Source organism: Strix aluco, chromosome W, assembly GCF_031877795.1.
Source record: "Strix aluco isolate bStrAlu1 chromosome W, bStrAlu1.hap1, whole genome shotgun sequence".
Classification (NCBI taxonomy): Eukaryota; Metazoa; Chordata; class Aves; order Strigiformes; family Strigidae; genus Strix; species Strix aluco.
In genome coordinates this window covers 29,017,641-29,039,827 of record NC_133970.1, presented here as the reverse complement: position 1 = coordinate 29,039,827, position 22,187 = coordinate 29,017,641, and the positions used below count along the sequence as shown (strand labels likewise).

At 42.3% G+C, this 22,187-nt stretch overlaps 2 protein-coding genes across 5 annotated transcripts in view; one reads left to right on the top strand and one right to left on the bottom strand.

Moving 5' to 3' along the window:
- Positions 1-5,791, top strand: part of LOC141917755 (SWI/SNF-related matrix-associated actin-dependent regulator of chromatin subfamily A member 2-like) — a 45,920-nt gene extending 40,129 nt beyond the window's left edge. For both annotated transcript variants that reach the window (XM_074811185.1, XM_074811184.1), the window contains one exon: positions 5,359-5,791. In XM_074811185.1, coding sequence (XP_074667286.1) covers positions 5,359-5,382 — 24 coding nt within the window. In that variant the 3' untranslated portion in view covers positions 5,383-5,791. The remainder of the gene's footprint in view (positions 1-5,358) is intronic.
- Positions 1-22,187, bottom strand: part of LOC141917748 (SWI/SNF-related matrix-associated actin-dependent regulator of chromatin subfamily A member 2) — a 225,979-nt gene that overhangs the window by 7,855 nt on the left and 195,937 nt on the right. For all 3 annotated transcript variants that reach the window (XM_074811167.1, XM_074811165.1, XM_074811166.1), the window contains 2 exons: positions 2,821-2,926; positions 1,901-2,002 (listed from right to left, as the gene is read on the bottom strand). In XM_074811167.1, coding sequence (XP_074667268.1) covers positions 1,901-2,002; positions 2,821-2,926 — 208 coding nt within the window. The remainder of the gene's footprint in view (positions 1-1,900; positions 2,003-2,820; positions 2,927-22,187) is intronic.

Genomic DNA, 22,187 nt, shown 5'->3' with positions numbered 1-22,187 from the left:
AAAAAGTAATACTAGATTTGGTAGATAACATTTTTATGTTGGAATGGAAAATATTTCTGCATCATTCTGTGATATTAATCTAATTATTTCCAAAGAACAGAAATATCTACTGAATATTTCTACCGTTACTGATAATCCTACCAAGAGAATAGCAACCAGTTTTCTGACAAGAATAATTATCGATATTGATTTCTCATGTGACCATTGATCTTTCCTTGCATATTTCTCCCCCCTGATCAACTTCCAAACAACTTCAAACTTCTCAGTCATGTTTTTTGATATCAGCTTCCCTTCTTTTTTCCCTTTACTTTCATTAGCAGTAAAATAGCTATAAACATCTATATCGCTAAGCAAAATCATCGCTTCTGAATAATTAGTAAATTTTTCTCTTGAATAATTGAGCTGATTTTGATTTTTTCATTTAATTGAATGTTAAAATATCAAAAAAGTCCGTACAACAGACATTTTATTCTGCTTGTACACAACAAAAATAATCAAGTAATGATCATTTGTACTAAACAACCCCTCATTTTTAATCGAATGTTCAATTTCATTGTTATTTGTCAAGATAACATGATATAAAATTCCTCTGTATAGCAAAGAGTCATCTATAGTGTTGAGACACTTGTAGAATGCATTAATATTGGCAGCATGTGACATCCAGTTTATAACATTTTTACTGAAGTCCCCCATGATATCTTTTTGTTTCCTTGAACATTAACAGAAGCAGTCATCATGTTATCTACTGCAATTTAATAGTGTGTTGCATCATACTATTTGGGCCTCATCTGCTAGAATGTGTATTTAAAATTCTGTCAGACTCTGATATGGGTAGTACTTTATTCTACATATGTTGCCATTCCCTATCTTCTTTCCTACTGCCAACTCAATCTTTTGATAAAAATTTAAACACCAGCTTTCAGGACCAAGTAGGCTGAATTTGTTTTCATAATGAACAATTCTAATTCTGTTTGCCTGGGTTCCTAAGACCAGTGTATAGGAAAGCAAAGAGTTTGTTCTTTTTATGTTCTGCAGTGCTTAGATGTATTTTGTTCCAATGATCTTAATTTTGTTCAATACTTATTTTTCCCCTTTTTCACATAATCCTTTGTTTTATGCCTTCTTGACTAGCCTAGTGTGTCTGTCCCATCCAAGATTTAGATCTTATCCTTTTGTAACTAAATCTCAGAGAATCCAGAGCATATATTTCAACTTTCTCACCTGTCTTCAAGGTCTCTGTACTCTTTTCTTTTGTATCGCTGTTTATATCTTCTGTTGTGAATTCATAGGACAGAATGCATCCTTGTGTGTAAACCAGGCAAAAACTTGAACTCTATATCTCTCCAAGATGAGAGATTTGGGTACATTATTTATTAATGAGGGTACATTATTCCAGTCTCTCAAAATGGATATTGTTCTTTCAACAAGAAAAAATGTCAACTATGTCCAGAGAATATGAACTATATACACAAAGACCTAGTGTCAGACAAACTTTAAACTTTATCTTCCATTAGTAGAGATAAAAATTTCACCACTAAACATGTAACAACTGTCACTAAGCTGGATCATTCTCTCAATTACTTGTATTATGCACTTTGGTGCGCTCAAACCAATATATGGCTCTTCAGGGCACAGCCATTTAGCATAGATTCAAATAGTCTGAAAACTGTCCTAAAGTATATCAGAACATTATGGAATTAAAACTAAATTCGCTGAATGTTTGAATTGTAGTTCTGACCAAAGGATTCTGGATGCTTCAAAGAATCTGGGTTGTTTTATTCATTAAAAGCACTAATAAGATTTAAAATAGAGGTTTTATATACAGAATTGTCATAATTAAACAAGCACTGAAAACACTGAGCAAGGAAGGCACGTTTAACACAAAGCGATTCAATCAGACCTGTGATCCCTCCAAATTGAACGTCTGAGCATTGTGACACAATGACATGAGATCTTTCTCCAGATCACTGAGGTTCCGATATTTATGGTTACGAATTCTTTCCTGTTGCATTTGTTAAGAAGATGGGGGGAAGGATGGATGGCACCAGTGGGGAGAGATAAAGAAAAATAATGGACAGGACAATCAATTAATATTGCTTTTCAATACAGTAAAGCCTTCTCTTTAAACATTTTACCTAAGTGGAATGACAAGTATCCGATTAAAACAAACAAAACTTAAGCTTGTGTGAGAGGAATATGCTGACAAAATGCATTATGGTCAAAGGCAGACTAAAAATTGTGCAGTTGCTGTGTTAATTGGAAGGGCCAAAAGCAACAGAAATTGTATTGTTGTGCGTAAGAAAGGAGTTTAATTCCAAGTTTCTTCTCAGTACAGAAACAAAAAGAGGTACAGCATGAGTGAAGGTAAAAGAGATAGCCATGAACTCCTCATGGCCTCTAAGGTGCAAGAAGTTGCCTAATCCTCACCTATCCAACTGTCTGTTCCAAGATGTGATGCTAGTTGAAAGGTGATTATATCCCTCCCAACAACATAAAATTTTTGCAACCACTACACTTATTTAAGTTTTGCTTACAGATTCAGGATTTGGTCCTTTAAAAAAACCAACATTAATGTATCATCTCCGAAAGTATGATTTATGTCATCCTGTGTTTTGCTTTGACTTAGGTGTTAGTAGTGAAATACTGCAATATACATTAAGCAAAATTCATAACAAGGAGTATATAAAAATTTAAAATCTAAGCAAAAAACATAGGCGAATTTAATATCCATATGATCATAATTTTAATGATGACTTAATGATCATATTTCTATATAGTGAAAAGGAATAAATAAATGTCCACACCAAAAATGTTTCTCACCTTTATTTTTTTCAAGTCCACTGGTTTCCTAATCAATTCATAATACTCTGGTAATTCTTTTCTAGATGGGAGTTGAATGAAGACTTCACTTAGCTGCCTTCCTGAACTGTTAAGAAAAACAAGCACACAATACAAAGAATCACTACAACTTTATCAGAAAATAAATTGTATACAATCAAATTATTAAAAATCTAGCATTTTTTTCTTTTAAAAGATTAGTAACAAACTGTTCTGAATTGATCTTATTTATTTGATATAAATAATTAATCTACAGTTTAATGCACAACTTTCATATTCTTGTCCTGATACATCACCACAATCATATGTGTAGATCATAAAGGAGAAGAATCAGGATTTGAATCTGAATTTTCTAGTGCTTTGTCTAGGGAAGTTTTATTCTTTTCTTCATTTTCTTTTATTATTCTTAACTATTTTCTTTCTTGTCACCTTAAATTTAACTTCCTCTTGGTCTTTTTTATAGCTATTTTTATAGCTCTGGTTCATAGTGAACTATTTGTCCATACTGGGTGCTATTATACCAGATGCTGATTGAAATCAGATCAACTAGTTTTTACTATATGCTCCAGTATTAATGTTCATTAATGAATGTTAGGTTTCTGGGAAGATAATTGTAAGTGTATTGAAAAGCAGTACTGCAGTTTGTACCTCTTTAATCATCTGGAAAGAATTGTCAGAAGTAAAGCAATGGTTTATTTAAATTCCTCGGATACCCTAAGATACACTTTTTCTATAATTTGCAACTGTTTATATTCTCTGAGATTTCCAGATTTTCCCTTGTCCATCTCTTATTAATAGCTACTTTAATGCTTCTGAATAAAAGTTCTTTTTATCCTCTCATTTGTGGCTTCCCAGGTAACAGCTGTCTATGAGTTATTTGGAGAGGAAAGATCTGTTGATAGCCCTTATGGGCTCAAGCATATATATATATATTTATGTATGTATTGCCACTTATCTGACAGTCATGGTAGCAGAAAAAAGCAGCTTCTGAGAACTGTAGCCTGTTTACATAGACAGCATTCACCAGCGTTTCTCAGCCCATATTTCACAGACAGAAATATCACTGCTTAATTCTATCACAACTTACTCCAAAGGGCCCCTGTTTTCTCATTTCCACCTTTGAATGGTGATTTGTAAGTAATTGGGCAACACAGAGCCTGATGCCAGTTCTTGAACCCCCCACCTGAGCTTCTCTCTTACAGCTGTCCTCCACAATATAGCATTCTGTTGAAACTGCAGGTATCTTATCAGACACACTGGAACTAATGCTGAATCAAGGGCTAGTTTAGGTAATTCTGTCATGATGAAGGAGGATAAGATATATGGGACAGCTGTGTCCTCTATGAATCTCATAATCTATGCCTTTTCAATAAGGATCTCTTAATGTGTACAATAGTCCCAGGATTTGGGTAGATACTAGCAGGTCAATGAACAACTAAAATAAACAGTTTTTTTCTTTTACATGGAGATGTTGTTCAACTGATCCAAGATTTTTTAATGTTCTTGGATTAGTTCTAAGACATTTCTTCTTATAAACATTATATGAGACAGAAGGACAATAATTCAAATATTCCAAGCACAGCTTCCTATTCAGTGTGGTCCAGTCAATATCCTGTGGCATAAATCTTGTGCAGAGTATTTTTCCATCCAGTTTACAGCAAACATAATCCTAGCAGTCAAATGCCTGTTAGGTTATGGCAGGTGCAGGAATGTACTTTTAGCAGCTGCTGCTGCAGGGTGAGAAGGCTGGCTATGTATATCCACCAGGGAAGGGGAAGTGTTCTGAGCATAGATCCAACCCTTATAGCTGTTGAGGACAGACCACCCTGTTCTGTACCACACATGAGAAAACCAGTCAAACTCCATAAAGATTACTAGCAACTCACCAAACAGATCTGATTTATTTGGGAAGTACCTGGATATTATAATAAGAGAAAATCATAAAATAGACAGATAATCCTAATCCAAATTCTCATTACTCCTCTCCCATCAGCAAATATTTGTGAAAATGTCATGCCATTCTGTCTCTCATCCCCTCCTAGTACTGATTCACACAGAAGAGATCAATTTACTACTTCTATACTTCATGAGGCAAAGGGAGAGAGATTTGTACTGCGGATTTAAAGGCTCCAATTCTATCAATGATCTATGTGAGTGACAATGTGATTCCACATGACAGGATTTGGTTTTGTTTCAGTTTGTGTTTTCAAACAGAAATGGGAAGTTGCAAACAAAAGCTACTTCACATTATTTTCTTTAATAACCAAAAGTGTAGAACATTCACAGATGAAAATGACACCAATGAAATTTGTTCCTGAACACATAAAACAATAAGAAAACAGATGTCTGATGTCCAAATGGTATCTTAAAGTTTAAGTCTCTATTTGTACTCCATAAAATTAAAATAATTCTATGGTGTTGTGAAACTCAATTATATGTTTGCAAAGCATTTAGATACTATATACTGATGAACACCATGAAGAAGCCCATAAGAAAATTCATTATTCTGTCTTCTAATAGGGTTTGAATAATGGACACAAGTAAGGCACAAAACCACATATTCAGGAACGAAGATAAAGCAAAATAACAGATAGCTGTTCATTGTGGGTGTGCATGCTGGCTTACTGAACTTTCCGCCCACACTGACAATGGAAAAGTACAACCAGCACTCGGGTCAGAAGATTAACGACGTCTGAAAACAAGAAATAGTTACAAGAAGGCCAGAAGAAAAGAATGTGCTCGTTAAGGAAGAAACTGATAAAGAAGGGACCTTTTGGAATTGCAAAAGCAGGAACTTATCTACTGGCTGTGTGCAGGTAGCAATGTTTGTGGAAAGTACCGAGGGGAGCTACTTTTAGAATGCACAACAGTATATAAGGGCTTGCTGCTATTCTTAGAAGGCACAAGAGTCTATAAGGGCTTGCTTGCTAATAAAAGGTTGAGCTTGACTTCCAATCATATCGATTGTCTGTGGTCTTGTCTCCTGTGGCCTGCACGGGATTTCGTCCCCACAAATGGTGACTCTGACATGATCTGCTATCAACGTGATCGATGTGATTGACGTGATATACTACCGACGTGAGGTGCTAGCAATGTCACCGACGAGATCAACGGGATAGCGACGACGCAGTCAACGGTGGGGACAACGCCCTTCTTAAAGAAGGTAAACACGAGGCAGGGAAGAAACGGCTGTGGGGTGAAGAAACAAAGAAAAAGAGACGAAAGTGCGCACAAGGTGAGCAGCCAGGGGAAGCGCGGTATCCGCGGAAGAAAAGTCGGTCCAGGGGTTTTTAATGAGATTAGCGGACCAGCAGGGTTTATCAATAAACCCAGAAGCGCTGTCCAGATTATTAAAATGGGGACAGCGGACAGGACTTTTTGTCAGACCACGAAATACGTTTGACCTAGGACTTTGGGACTCTTTGGGGGGAGAACTATGGCAAGCGATCACTATGGGAAATTTTCAAGCACCAAAAGCAGCTCAGACTTGGGGAATAGTTAATAAGATGTTGGAAACTACGAACGCGGACACTGCTACTGATGCTGCTGTAGCTCAAATTTTTCATGAGGCTGCCGAAATGAAGGATGTGGGGAGCAGAGAGTCGGGTACTACTTGGACAGAATCGCTCCCACCCGTTGCTTTACCAGTTGGGGCCGCTGAATATGCTGAGTCTGTAGACTGTGATAATCTTTTAGACCCTGACCCTGTAAATCCTAAAAGAGAACCTGGCCTGTGTCCTCCCTTAGCTGGGGATGATCCGTGGGTAAAAGTGAGGCAAGAAGCCTTGGCGCAAGGGGATATGGACATGGCCAGAAAGATTGTTGCTCCTGTAATCTATGAGCCAGGACGTCAGCCACGTTGGGAAGGACTGCATTTTTCTGTTATTAAAGAACGACAGAAAAGCGTTAATGAGGACGGGCTTCAAAACTCCTTTACAACAGGTATACTGGAGGCAATCGCTCATGGCTATCAATTGGTCCCATGGGATTGGCTGGCACTTTTAAAAACGGTACTAACGCCGGCACAGTATTCTATCTGGAAACCGAGTGTGTGGATCTCTGTACTCAGCATTCGCCCCCCCCCACCTGCCAGCGCGGAGTTGGCAGCGGCGGCCCCGGGCCTCCCCGAGCCCCCCCCACCGCGGAGCAACCGCCTACGGCCGAGCCCGGCACGGCGCCCTCGGCCCGCCCCGCCCCAACGCCAGAAGCGGCAGTTTTTACAGAAGCTGCTGACACTGGGATGCGGCGTCCCTTGTCTGCCAACACCACATAATCAGTAAGGAATGGCTTTATATATTCTTAACGGTGGTTTGATGTTTGTAGTCTTTGTCATTTGATGTTGTGTGAGTAATAAGTGTAAGGGCCCCTTTGTGTGGGTGTGTGACTGTTCTGCGGGTGTGAGGCGCAGCCCAGCTGCAGCTGCGGAGTGCGGAGTTCTCTGACCCGCAGTTCCGTTATCCCGCGAGGGAAGAGCCGCAGAGGAACGAAGCGCAGGGCAGACTCTGTACCAGTGGGGGGGTAGTGCAGGACCAGTGAACATTCCTTAGTACAGAGCGCCCTAGTGCCCGCCCGCTGGGTCAGTGGTGCTGCCTGTTTGTTCGGGCTCAGTGTTTTAAGTGTCACAGGTGAAATATCTCCTCTAGCGGGAGGCAGTAATTCTGTGTTAGTTGTTGTCTTGAATTTAGGTGCGTACTCTGTGGGGAGAGGGCACCCTTGTACCATCTGCCTGAGGGGGATATTGTCAGAAGATCATCTACAACCTTACAGGGGTTGTTTGTTTTACCAGGGGTCATAGATGCCGATTATGAAGGGGAAATCAGAATTATGGCCTGGACCCCTGGACCCCCGTGTTCAGTAACAAAAGGGTCAAAAATTACTCAGCTTGTTTATTTTACTGCGGCTCCCCCTAATAGTATGCCGAGAAGCCGGGGTGACTCAGGATTTGGATCAGCAGGTACTCCTCAAATATTTTGGGCTCAGACAGTGACACAAGGTCGACCTCTGGTAAAATGTGCCCTCACTAAAGCAGAAGAATCTGCTGAACTGACAGGCATTTTAGATACTGGCATGGATGTGACCTTAATATCTGTGAGCAGATTGGCCGTTAGCTCGGGTAACTCAAGTGCTTTTTGGGGTTGGTGGTCACGCTGTAACATTTCAAAACAAATATCACATTCATGTAAGGGGCCCAGAAAACTGGGTAGCAAATATTCATCCATTTATATTGGAAACCCCTATTACATCATGGGGTCGTGACTGTATGGCTCGATGGGGAACTCAAATTGGATCAAATTTGTCTTAAGGGCCACTGCAGCACAACCCACCCCTAAACCCACCCTGAAACTAACCTGGAAAACAGAATCACCTGTGTGGGTGGGTCAGTGGCCCTTGCCAATGGAAAAGTTGTGCCACCTTAAGGATTTAATTCAGGAACAATTAAGTGCAGGACATATCGTACCTACCACCAGTCCTTGGAACTCCCTGGTGTTTGTTATTTTAAAGAAAAGTGGTAAATGGTGACTTTTACATGATCTCCGACACATTAATGATGCCATGGAGGATATGGGTACGTTACAGCCAGGAATGCCCTCCCCAACAATGATTCCCCGAAACTGCCATCTTGTAATAATGGATCTAAAGGACTGATTTTTTTTCCATTCCCTTGCATCCGGATGATGCACCTAAATTTGCCTTTTCTGTTCCCAGTATTAATGTTAGTGAACCTGCAAGACGGTACCACTGGGTTGTTTTACCACAAGGCATAAAAAATAGTCCCACGATGTGTCAGTGGTTTGTTGCAAAGGCTTTGAGCCCTGTTAGAATGCAGGTCCCCCAGGCTGTTATATATCATTATATGGATGACATCCTCATAGCAGCAGAAACACAGGAGATCATGGAAAAGCCTCTTGCTTTAACCAAAGACTCAGTATCTCAAATGGGGTGACAAATAGCACCTGAAAAGGTACAGAGATCATCACCATGGCAGTACCTGGGGTGGAGAATTTGTGAACAGACCATTGTCCCCCAACAGGTTGAACTTAAAACTGATGTTAAGACTTTAAATTATTTGCAGAAACTGTTGGGAGCAATAAACTGTTTAAGGCTGTTGTTGGGCCTAACTAATGATGATCTGCATAGTTTGTTTGATATTTTGCGAGGAGATCCTTCACTGACATCAACCAGAGTACTTACAGAGAAAGCGAAACAAGATCTCCACCGTGTGGCTAACGCCATGTCAGAAAGACAAGCATCGCGATGTGTGCCCGGCCATCCGTATCAACTGATATTATTTAACCCTCCAGGGCAGCCCTATGCTCTGCTGTTTCAGTAGGATAAAACACTTAGTGACCCTTTTGTTATTATTGAATGGATTTTTTTTTTTTGTCACACCAAATGCACAAGACAGTCACTGCTCATCCAGAAATGTTTGCCAAACTGATCATGAAAGGTAGGCAGCGCCTACTATTCCTTACTGGTCAGGAACCTGTGTGTAGCATTGTTCCGGTTACTATGCACATGTTACAGTGGCTAATACAAATGTCTTTGAGCAAGCTCGGCTTTCACATGCAATTTTTCCACCAAAACGCCAGGGCAATACAAAACCAGTTTTCTTTATCAAGGCGTCAGGCTAAAGACATCACTGCGACTTGCCCTGAATGCCAGAAGGACTCCCTCTCTTCAACAGCTAGTGGTGTCAACCCTCGGGGACTCACCTCCTCAGAATTATGGCAATCTGACGTCACTCACTTTGCTGCATTTAGAATGTTAAAATATGTACATGTGTCTGTTGATACCTTTTCTGGAGCAGTGTTTGCGTCCTGCCATACAGTGGGGAGTCAAGCATCTGACCGGCATTCCCCACTCACCGGCCGGACAGGCCATTGTGGAGCGTACGCATGGCACGCTAAAGTGTCTATTGCAACAACAAAAAGGGGGAGATGGAGGGTATCTATCTACACCTCACGAAAGGCTAAATGAGGCATTATATGCCATGAACTTTTTAAACATTTCCCCTGTCTCACAGGTGCCACCAATATTGCATCACTTCTCGTCGCAGATACCAGATCAACAAGAAGTCCAGGGCAAGGCTCAAGTGTTAGCAAAAAACCTGGAAAGTGGTAACTGGGAAGGACCATATCCTTTAATAACCGGGGGAAGAGGTTATGCTTGTGTCTCCACAGGTCACGGTCCCCGGTGGTTACCGGCAAGGTGTGTGCGACCATACCTGAGGCGTGAGAGGCAGCTTTTGGTGGACACTCAGGAGCCGGCTGTGGGTGCTGTGGGTGCCCCTGTGCCGACAGTTTGCGGTCTCTTCGACTGATCATTCAAGCAGAATGTATGGGTAATGCTTGCTGCTGCAATAGGACAAAATACACTATGTCTGTCCTTAATCACACTACAGTTGCCAACTCTTTTAAGAGAAAATGCTGACAGTAATTGCAACTCCTTAATGAAATATATAGGCTTACTAGTCACTAGTGAAAGATGCAGCTTAGACAAAATGTAGTTATTAATAAGGATGAAATGCTGTACGAATGTGTGTATTCAACTTCCTTTGTTTAGCCATGTTAAGAATTAAGAACTGAAGTGTTTAAACTTATTAGAAACTCCCTTGGTTTTCCCCCTTGAGTGGTGGCCAGGCTCTGGGTGGAACCCAACAGGAGGATGAGATCAGATGTTTCCGCTCAAAGAAAATTGCCAGTTATTTTGGCCTGCTGATTTAGAGGCTGGACCTGCTTGCAGCGATGTTGGATGCCTCACCTACGGATGGACGCATCGCGTAGGATTTCCGGTTTGCGAGGAAGGGCACTCTAAATTCTCGCTGCATCCAGGGTTCCCCAGCAATTGCGGATCTGAATGTTAGTACCCCATTAAGTAAGTGTGCTATTTCGTATTTTCCTTACTGTTTATTTTTGTAGTATTTAGTCATATCCCCTAATTATGGGTAGTGAAATTAGCCTACTCTCTTTAACTAGTAATTGTAACTGCTGTATTGTTTTTAGCCTTCTGTGGAACTGTTTTAAGTATGCTGTGGTTTTTGAAGTTTGCCTAACCCTTAATTGATAAATCTTTGAAACATGTTTGTAGGTACAGCTGCAAAACAAAGAAAGGGGAGATGTGGGAGGCATCGGCCTGTCAGCCTTACACAGCCTCTGAGCAATAGCTAGGCTTTGATGAAGAACAGGCCTTGGAAGATAGATAAGAAACTGCTGAGTTGTGCCAAGGTGGCAGGGAAAAACAGTGGACAGCTGCAACACTGAACTGTGGAAAAGTACTAAGCTGTGAGAAGTTGCTGCCGCTGTATGGCGGAATGGGCCAGGGACTATGGGGAATTAGTTCAATTGACCCGTGGAAGAATTTCTGGGTAACCTGGGCAAATCAATCAGGACAGGAGGCATTTTGCCTAGGTTTAGCAACTGCTACCGACCCATTTCGGACCTGTTTGTTTAGTATGCCATATTTTAGCGCTCAGGACTTTAAAGGGTTTGTTAAAAATATGGCAAGAATAAATAAGGGAACAGAAGACGTTAACGGGACGTGTTGGGCATTGTATAACAACACAGTACAGGCAACAAAAAGTTGCCCACAAGCAGGCTTGCTTATGCTGCAGGGACATATTGTGAATTATCTCAATCAGACAGCCCCTGTTCCGTTACAAGAGTTAGAGCTGAGAGGCTCTCTTCCCCCAGTAAGTGGAAATAACACCCAGAATCAGCCCTGGGGATGTATACGAGTTGGGGGGAGGGATACACTGTGGGCTCGCTGGGGTTGGGAAAATCGATCGAAATGGGAAGGCTGGCAGAATGTGACTCCTGTCACAATACCCATAAATGAAACTTGGTTTTGTGGTGGTCAGCACGCTTCTAAAATGGGCCTACATCTTGAAGAAGGAGGAATATGGAATAATGGTTCGGCTAAAAGGTTACCACCTGGGTATTTTTTAATATGTGGGGATCGAGCGTGGGGAGGGATTCCTGCCAAAGTAGTTGGAGGTCCGTGCTACCTGGGAAGGCTGACTTTATTTGCCCCTAGTATAAGGAACCTTAAAAAACATCAAAGATCAAAATGGGCCATAACACATCATGAACTCACCCCAGATTGCCGAGACCAAGTGGAATTATGGGGGCCTGGAGAGATTATTGCTGCCTCTCTCTTGGCCCCAGGAGTAGGGGTTGCAAAAGCCCTATCCACCTTGAATAAAATGGCTTGTTGGAGTGTAAAACAATTTAATTTAACATCTACTATAATAAGTAATTTGTTGATGGATGTAGATAGTGTAAGGCATGCTGTTTTGCAGAATAGAGCGGCTATAGATTTTTGTTACTGGCACAAGGACATGGATGTGAAGAATTTGAGGGCATGTGTTGTATGAACCTTTCTGATCACTCTCAGTCGATATCTAATCAGCTTCAGCAACTGCAAGATAATATGCATAAGATTCAGCAAGTTTCTTCTCCTTTGCATGAGTTTTTAGGAAGTCTAGGGTAGCCAAAGTGGATTACAGAGCTTTTGAGAATGTTAGCAGGACCAATAATAATAGTGGGATTATTGATATGTTGTCTTCCTGTTTTAATGAGATGTTGTCTGTCTTGTGTGCAAAATAGCAGGGAGGCTTTAATAAAAAGAAAGGGGGGAGATGTGGGTGCACATGCTGGCTTGCTGAACTTTCCGCCCACACTGACAATGGAAAAGTACAACCAGCACTCGGGTCAGAAGATTAACGACGTCTGAAAACAAGAAATAGTTACAAGAAGGCCAGAAGAAAAGAATGTGCTCGTTAAGGAAGAAACTGATAAAGAAGGGACCTTTTGGAATTGCAAAAGCAGGAACTTATCTACTGGCTGTGTGCGGGTAGCAATGTTTGTGGAAAGTACCGAGGGGAGCTATTTTTAGAATGCACAACAGTATATAAGGGCTTGCTGCTATTTTTAGAAGGCACAAGAGTCTATAAGGGCTTGCTTGATAATAAAGTTTGAGCTTGACTTCCAATCATATTGATTGTCTGTGGTCTTGTCTCCTGTGGCCTGCACGGGAATCCGTCCCCATAGTTCATTAAGTGATCATTGCCCATCTAGTGCATGATATGAGGCAAAGATCCTGTGGAAAAAAACAAATTAAACCAGTACTCTGTCATGGCAGTACAGGCTGTACTTACCTTCTGCCTGCTTGACTTCACAAACTTAATAATGTTCTTTTAATAATTCTGTCTTAGAACATATATCATGCAGATGTAAGCTAATTCTTTAAAAGGCACAAGTTACTTGCAAAATTAGCACACAATTAGCAGATGACTTGTGGAGTCATCCAATATTTTGACAAAACTGTGTCTTCAGAAGCCAGAAGGTATGTTATTTTGTAGTCATTCTCACTCTGTACTTGCTCAAAAACTAAACCAAAACATTTTCCATTAAAGCAAAAACTGGTAAAAACTAAATTATTTTTTTAAAAAATAAAGTAGTAAAACTCTTTCAGCAGCTAATACTATAATGGAAACACGAATATACAGTTGCACCATTATAGTAGATATGAAATATAGTCTTCAAAGTGCTTACAAAAAATCCAACCTCCCCCAAAAAATCCCAGAAAGAGCATGTCTCCTGGTTTGTCATGTAAATGGTAAAACCAGATGTACTTCCCTTTAATTTTGTCTACCCAGATCAGTAACAACTTATTCTGTTGTACAATTTTCCCAGAATCTCCTATCACAGAAACATTACCTCCTGCTCCCTTTGTGTACATGTTTCCATATTGCATGTTTGAAAAGACAATATTTATGTAATAAAAAATTACTGTTATGGGTATGGTGGAAGAAAATTATTACTTCTGAATGACATTCTCTGATTTTTAATCCATATTTCCACTTCTATAATTACAAAATAATAAACTCTATAGCCACCATATAAAAAAGCATGAGCAGTAATTATTTATGTTTGACTAGCAACTAGCAGACTACATGCCGAAGAGCAAGAGTGACCAGAATAAATTAACAGAATTAACTGTGACAGAAAGATGAGTGATAGTTCACTACTATTGTATTAGTTTATCCTTTCATTCCCATGTGTGTTCACATGTGAATACGTACATATTGTATAGGTTAAAATTCCTTGAGGAATACCACTCCTTTTTATCAATTCTCTTTCCCCTTCAGGTATTTGAAACTAATGAAACCAGAAAGGAAAGATAACAATGAAGCTGAAACTGCAAGATGTTCACATTTCTTTGGCAAATTCCATACTTCTCAACAAACACTGAAATGACATTTACATGGGTTGAGTGAAGAGTCCTGCATGCTTGCTCTAGTCATAGTTCTCACACCTAGCACTAGTGTGCTAATTACAAATCTTATTCAAGTGCAGCTCACAGTGAAGTTGCTCTAAAAAAATCCCAAACAAATCCAAAAAACCCACCTTCATGATAAGGTTATTTTGTATTTATAACCTTCCAGCAGCAATCCAGACAGGTGGAGAGATTATTCACTTTTGTTAAATTTATTTTAATTTTTATCCCTTTCCAAGATTATTTGACTTCACTAGCAGTGATGTCTAGGAAATTATATACTCTGCTCATTCTAAACTTATAAATAGAACAATGACAGGGTAAGTCACTGATTTAAAAGTGGTGTGATCAAAAGAAGGAACCTGGAGATAAGGGAGGGAGTTACTCCAACTTTGTATAAACAATGCATGTCTGGTTAACGCTAAAAAGATTGATAGGAAGGGAACAGCCTGCCCCAGGAGGTGCCACAAGATGGATAATTGTCTGAGAAGAAAATCAGCAGTAACTGGGAAAAAGATAAAGGCGGCAGGGGGGAGACTGCGACCACCGACTCAATTTAAGACCAAGAAAACATTGTGTGTGTGTCCCCCGCTTTGAGTTTGCGCAGAAGAATTAAGACACTGTAACTTTAAATCGAGACAAGACACGTTGTTAACCAATGAGGGACAAAGCGATAAGAAACTACCCAATGGTCATTACAGTAAATGTGTATTCAGGTAGTCTGAAGTGTATAAATACATTGAAGTTCTTTTGTGCGGTGTGCTAGCTTTGTGGAATTACTACCTAGCACCCATCTCTGCGCAGACATGGAATAAAGAAATACCTCTGCTCTGGGTGTATATTGGTGTATTGCACACTGGGTAAACAACCCCACTTGAGGGACAAGAGTAGATGGCAGACATTTCCCTATTATTTAAATAGGAATAGATAGAAATAGCAATCCTATTTTTCATGTAAGGCTACATACGCCATAATTTGATCAGGGTATCAATCACAACTATTTATTTTGTATGCTTGAAGACTTCAGAGTATTGATTGGTATAACTAATTACTATTTACATTACTGATGACCAGTTACATTACTCATTATTTTATAACACAGCTAAAAGCCAGTCACTTGAGGAAACCTCTGAAACAGAATCACAGAATCATCTAGGTTGGAAAAGACCTTGAAGATCATCTAGTCCAACCATTAACTAGCACTGACCATTCTCAACTACACCATATCCCTAAGTGCTATGTCAGCCCGACTCTTAAACACCTCCAGGGATGGGGACTCCATCACCACCCTGGGCAGCCCATTCCAACACCTAACAAATCATTCTGTAAAGAAATACTTCCTAATATCCAGTCTAAACCTTCCCTGGCGCAACTTGAGGCCATTCCCTCTTGTCCTGTCGCTTGTTACTTGGTTAAAGAGGCTCATCCCCAGCTCTCTGCAACCTCCTTTCAGGTAGTTGTAGAGGGCGATGAGGTCTCCCCTCAGCCTCCTCTTCTCCAGACTAAACAACCCCAGTTCCCTCAGCCGCTCCTCGTACGACATGTGCTCCAGACCCTTCACCAGCTTCGTTGCCCTTCTATGGACACGCTCGAGTAATTCAATGTCCTTTTTGTAGTGAGGGGCCCAAAACTGAACACAGGAATCGAGGTGCGGCCTCACCAGTGCTGAGTACAGGGGTAAGATCCCTTCCCTGTCCCTGCTGGCCACGCTATTTCTGATACAAGCCAGGATGCCATTGGCCTTCTTGGCCACCTGGGCACACTGCTGGCTCATGTTCAGCCGGCTGTCAATCAACACCCCCAGGTCCCTCTCTGACTGGCAGCTCTCCAGCCACTCCTCCCCAAGCCTGTAGCGCTGCTGGGGGTTGTTGTGGCCAAAGTGCAGAACCCGGCATTTGGCCTTATTGAAACTCCTACAGTTGGCCTTAGCCCATCGCTCCAGCCTGTCCAGGTCTCTCTGCAGAGCCTCCCTACCCTCAAGCAGATCAACACTCCCACCCAACTTGGTGTCATCTGCAAACTTACTGAGGGTGCACTCAATCCCCGTGTCTAGATCATCAATAAAGATGTTAAACAGGAGTGGCCCCAAAACCGAGCCCTGGGGGACACCACTCGTGACCGGCCGCCAACTGGATTTAACTCCGTTCACCACAACTCTTTGGGCCCGGCCATACAACCAGTTTTTTACCCAGCGAAGCGTATGCCCATCTAAGCCACAAACAGCCAGTTTTCCCAGGAGAATGCTGTGGGAAACAGCATCAAAGTTCTTAAATCAAAGTAGACAACATCCACAGCCTTTCCCTCATCCAATAAGCAGGTCACCCCGTCGTAGAAGGAGATCAGGTTTGTCAAGCAGGACCTGCCTTTCATAAAACCATGCTGACTGGGCCTGATCATCTGGTTGTCCCGCACGTGTTGTCCAAATGAAAACGATTTGACATACAAAGAAAACTCCTCTCCCCTGAATTCATTTGTCAAAACTAGGATGCTACAAGTACTAGTTTAAACATTTTTAGCTTTAATGATGAAAATGCTACACACCGAAAATATGGGAAGTCTTCTGTTCAAGCAAGAAACATGGGCAGGACACAAGGACCCAACCCTCCAACTTTCTTATCAGCCTTATTAAACGTGGTTAACAACCACTTACTAAGAGGAGGAAGTTCTATGAAGTTATCTGCGCTCACTACTTTGTCTATGTCTAATGAGCTTAGTACAGAGTTAGTGGATCACAGAAGCACACCACATCATACAACAGAGTTTTTATGGTCATAGAGATCTGGTAGAAGTCAACTGTTGATATCTGTACTGGGTCTGGCTGAGCCAGAATTGGTTTTCCCCTGTAGCAGCCCTCATGGTGCTGTGTTTTATGTTGGGAGCTGGCAGGGTGTTGATAGCACACTGGTGGTGTGGCTACTGCTGAGTAGTGCTTACACAGCACCAAGGCTCTTTCTGACATTTCCCCCCCCACACAGTGGGACGGGGTGGGCAAGATCTTGGGAGGGGACACAACCAGGACAGCTGACCCGAACTGACCAAAGGGATATTCCAGACCATATGACGTCTGCTCAGTATAAAGCTGGGAGAAAGGAGGAAGGGGGTGGGGTCACCCTTGGTCCTCCGAGGCAACCACTACGCGTATTGGAGCCCTGCTTCCTGAGAAGGCCCGACATCGCCTGTTCATGGGAAGTAGAGAATAAATCTGTTTTCTTTTTTTTGCTTCTGCGCGCGGACCTTTGCTTCGCTTTGCTTATATTAAAACTGCTGTTGTTTTACCCAAAAGGGTTGGCTTTTTGTTTGTTTGTTTGTTTCCTATCTTATTTTCTTTCCCCTCTTTGCCCTGTTGAGGAAAAAAGGGGAAGGGGGGGAAGTGATAGAGCGACTTGGTGGGTACCTGGCATTTAGCCAAGGTCAAACCACCACAGTATCTAAGCAAAGTTAATGCAAATTAACAGGTGCAGCGAAATGTCACCAAGGCATTAACGAACAAACTACTGCAAGAGAGGACACTACATTGAAATTGTAGGGAAGGTGGAGGAATTTGGATCAAATTAATTTTTTTTCATTTAAAAATCAGGAAAGGGAAAACCTAACTTCTGAGGTTTCTAGACTAATAATTTCTCTTACTTTGAAAATTAAAAATAAAGGAAAGCATTCACAGGAGGAAGAAGATGGTTTTGGAGTCTAAGGCAGCATGCATGTCCATGGTGCAAACAGAGCAGATAGGGCTCAGCTTGATCTCATTTGGCATATAAATTCCTAGTTCAGTAAAAACATGCTTTTATTTCCCGCAAAATTGTTCCTAATTTCAAAGGGTAAAATAATATAGAGAAACTTTGGTTTCTAAAAACATAAGAAAAGAATTACAAATTAATCTCTATACCAGCCTATGTGGACATTGTCAATTTCAGAGGCAATGAAAGTCAGAAAAGTTAAAAATGAGGATCAGAACTGAAAATAAATTAAAAAAAAGACATTAATGCTGGACGTATGCATTTCAACCATCTTTCCCCTTGAAGGGGAAATTCAAATTGTAACTGCTCAGCAATGGTAATTCATGACAAAGAAATGATTTGGCATGGAGGGCAAGAAGGCCTAACTGCAGAATGTGTTAAAATGCCTGATGAGATAAGAAATGCCACAGTATTGTCTTGTAACAATCGTGGAATGCAACTGCTCAAGGGTCACTTTTGGTAAATACTTCTGGCAATGGGGGATGAAGCAAACACGGGCTAAGGTGCATGATGCTGCCTGATACCCACACTCACATGATTGGCACAGGTGCAAGTTTATATAAGGAATTGTCTCATGCCGCATCTTTGCAGACTCCTTGTAGAACCGCTTATTGCATTAGGACTCTGTCCAATGCATTGCCCATTAAATCTTTTTATATATGAGCACAAACATGTGTTTAAATCACCTCAAGGGGTACAATAAAAATTTCCTAACAACCTAAACAATTCTCTTATATCACAAATGCAGACCAAGGTTTAACACCTACAAGGTCACCTTTTCTAACTTGCAGATATTAGTTTCTTAAGTGTAGAAATAATTGCAACAAAATCCAAAACCAAAACACAATAGACATTGCAGATAAGGTCTGTAAAGATGATGCTTATGTCTAAAAATACCAGCATCATCCCCAAGTTTTTCCCCACTTGTGCTTTTAATTCTAAATTACGAAGAGGGCAAATGTGATATCTGACACAAAGACAGTACATTTATAGATACCAAAAGATTAATTAAATATTATCCCACTCATAATTTGGTGTTAGAAATTCTTACTAGAGACAACAGTAAGAACGGTGTAGTGCAAAAAAGCACGGCTATCAGAGGGGCTAATAAGTACAATTTCCTAATGTTTTCCTGGTTTTGTATCTCTGGTGTCCTGGTTTCGGCTGGGATAGAGTTCATTTTCTTGAGCTGATAAGGAGCCCAGCTGGAGTGCCTGACTGGATTTTCACCAGGATAGAGTTAACTTTCTTTGAGCTGGGAGGGGGCACAGCTGGAGTGGCAGTCCGGATTGGCCACTAGAGTATTCCATATCATGTGACATTATGCTCAGTATATAAAGGAGGCAGGTTCTCTCTCACCAATCACCACACAGCCGGTCGCTCACCCTTTCCCCCACCCAGGAAAAATAGTGGAGAGACAAAAAGGAAAAACTCGTAGGTTGAAATAAAAAACAGTTTCGTGATGGTAACAAAACAATAATAATAGTAAGTACAAACGGGTAATGCACAATGTGATTGCTCATCACGCAGCCCGCCCCAGTAGTGATCCAACAGAACAAAGATCCTGCCCCTGCTGGAAGAAAGAGAGAACCTGTCATCCTCCAAGTGAATGGAGGCAAGTCTATGCTCGGGGTGGCAGGTGAACCCCCTCCTTGCCTACCTTGCCTTCCCAGGTGCCCCTATACAACAGGTATAAGGCTCTGGATTTGGAAGGTCAGTCAATTAATGATGTGGATGATGGTCCATCTACACCAGAGGTGTTGCCAAGGTCAGAAAGGCCTACCCCCCCCTATTGTGACCACCTCCACAAGGAAAAAAAGATGGGTTACAGTTGTAGATGATTCCCTTCTGAGGGGAACAGAGGGTCCAATATGCCAGGCAGACCCTCTTCTTAGGGAAGTCTGCTGCCTTGATGGGGCCTGAGTTAAGGACATCACTAGGAAACTTCCTAGCCTGATACAGCCCTCAGACTATTACCCATTATTGCTCTTCCACGTGGGCGGCAATGAAGCTGCAACACGTAGTCCAAGGGCAATCAAACGAGACTTCAGGGCCTTGGGATGGTTGGTAAGGGAATCTGGGGCACAGGTTATTTTTTTCCTCTAGCCTTCCAGTTGCAGGCAGTGACATTGGAAGAAACAGATGGACCCAGTCTATTAATACATGGCTCTGTGGCTGGTGTCACCACCAGAATTTTGGGGTTTTCGATAATGGGATGGTCTACTCGGCACCAGGCATGCTGGCGTTGGATGGGATTCACCTTTCTCAAAGGGGGAAGAGGGTCTTTGCTCACAAGCTAGTGGGGCTCATTGACAGAGCTTTCAACTAGGCTTGAAGGGGGAGGGGGGATAATATCAGGCTCGCCCGTGACAAGCCATGGGATGACATGCCAAAGTTTGAGGGACGGGGTGCTAGCAAGGGCCCTCAGCCTGTTGCTGTGAGACGTGCTGGATACACTGGAGCACACCTGAAGTCTTATGGAGATGAGCTGGGGGGTCCTGAGGTAATAGGAGCCAACAGGGGAACACCGGTGAAATACCTCAAAGGAATTAAGGTGTGTTCCTCTAAAAAGGTGACACTTCTGACAGCCCAGCTGAAGTGCCTCTACACCAATGGATGCAGCATGGGCAACAAACAGGAGGAGTTGGAAGCCACTGTGCTGCTAGAAAGCTATGACCTAGTTGCCATTACTGAAACTTGGTGGGACGAATCCCATGACTAGAGCGCTGCTATTGATGGCTACAAGCTGTTCAGAAGGGACAGGTGAGGAAGGAGGGGTGGAGAGGTTGCCCTCTATGTCAAGAAATGGATAGATTGTGAAGAGCTGTCTGAAGAATAGCCACGAGCAGGTTGAAAGCTTATGGGTAAGAATTAGAGACCGAGGCAACAAAGGGAACCTTGTGGTTGGTGTTTACTACAAGCCGCCTGATCGAGGGGAGGCTTCTTACTCCAGCTACAGGAGGCATCGTGCTTGCAGGCTCTTGTCCTGCTGGGGGACTTCAACTGCCCCGGCATCTGCTGGAAAAGTAGCATGGCGAGCTGTAGGCAATCTAGGAGACTCCTGGAGTGCATCGAGGATAACTTCTTAAGTAAAGTAATAGGCAGCCCTACCAGAGGGGATGCGTTACTGGACCTGTTGGTCACCAACACAAGTGAGCTAATCGGTGACATCAAGATTGGAGTCAGCTTGGGCTGCAGTGATCACGCACTGGTGGAGTTCAGAGTCCTGAGGGATATGGGACAGGCAAAGAGTAAAGTCAGGACCCTGAATTTTAGGAAAGCAAACTTCCAGCTGTTCAAGGAGTTAGTCAATTGCACCCCCTGGGAAACTGCCCTCAGGGACAAGGGAGCAGAACAGAGCTGGCAGATCTTAAAGGTCGCTTTCCATAGAGCACAAGAGCTCTCAATCCCCAGGTGTAAGAAATCAGGAAAGGAAGGCAAGAGACCAGCATGGCTGAGTCAAGACCTGCTGGTCAAACTAAAGGGCAAGAAGGAAATGCACAGGCAGTGGAAGCAGGGACAGGTATCCTGGGAAGAGTATAGGGACACTGCCCGGTTGTGTAGGGATGGGGTCAGGAAGGCCAAGATGCGACTGGAGCTGAACTTGGCAAGGAATGCAAAGAATAATAAGAAGCCACTCTCCATGATATTTGAGAATTCATGGCAGTCAGGTGAAGCCCCTGGTGACTGGAAAAAGGGGAAATTGCACCCATTTTTAAAAAGGGTAGAAAGGAGGACCCTGGGAACTACCGACCTGCCAGCCTCACCTCTGTGCCTGGGAAGATCATGGAACAGATCTTCCTAGAAGCTATTCTAAAGCACATGGAGGATAGGGAGGTGATTTGAGACAGCCAGCATGGCTTCACCATGGGCATGTCCTGCCTGAGCAATCTACTGGCCTTCTATGATGGAATGACTGCATCAGTGGATGTCCTGGTTTAGCTAGGATAGGGTTAAGTTTCCCCAGCAGAGGGGGGGAAGCTCTATCCGGGTTATTCAATACCATGCTGACGTCACCTCCGTGCGCCGAAGCGCGGAAGCTCGGGAGAATCAGTGAACACATGTGTTATGCAATCTCCCTGCTCTCACTGCTGTATCGGTACATATCTTGCTCTGTTCATTGTTATTACTGTTATTGTTATTGTTATTGTTGTTGTTTGTTTTGTTGCTGTTGCACTGTTGTATTAAACCTGTCCTTATCTCAGCCCCGGGGCTTTGTATTTCACTCCCTTTGTGGGGGAGGGGCAGCGGCAGCGTGGTCTCAGACCCCGGCAGGGACTAAACCACCACAGTGGACAAGGGAAGAACTATGGATGTCATCTATCTGGACTTCTGTAA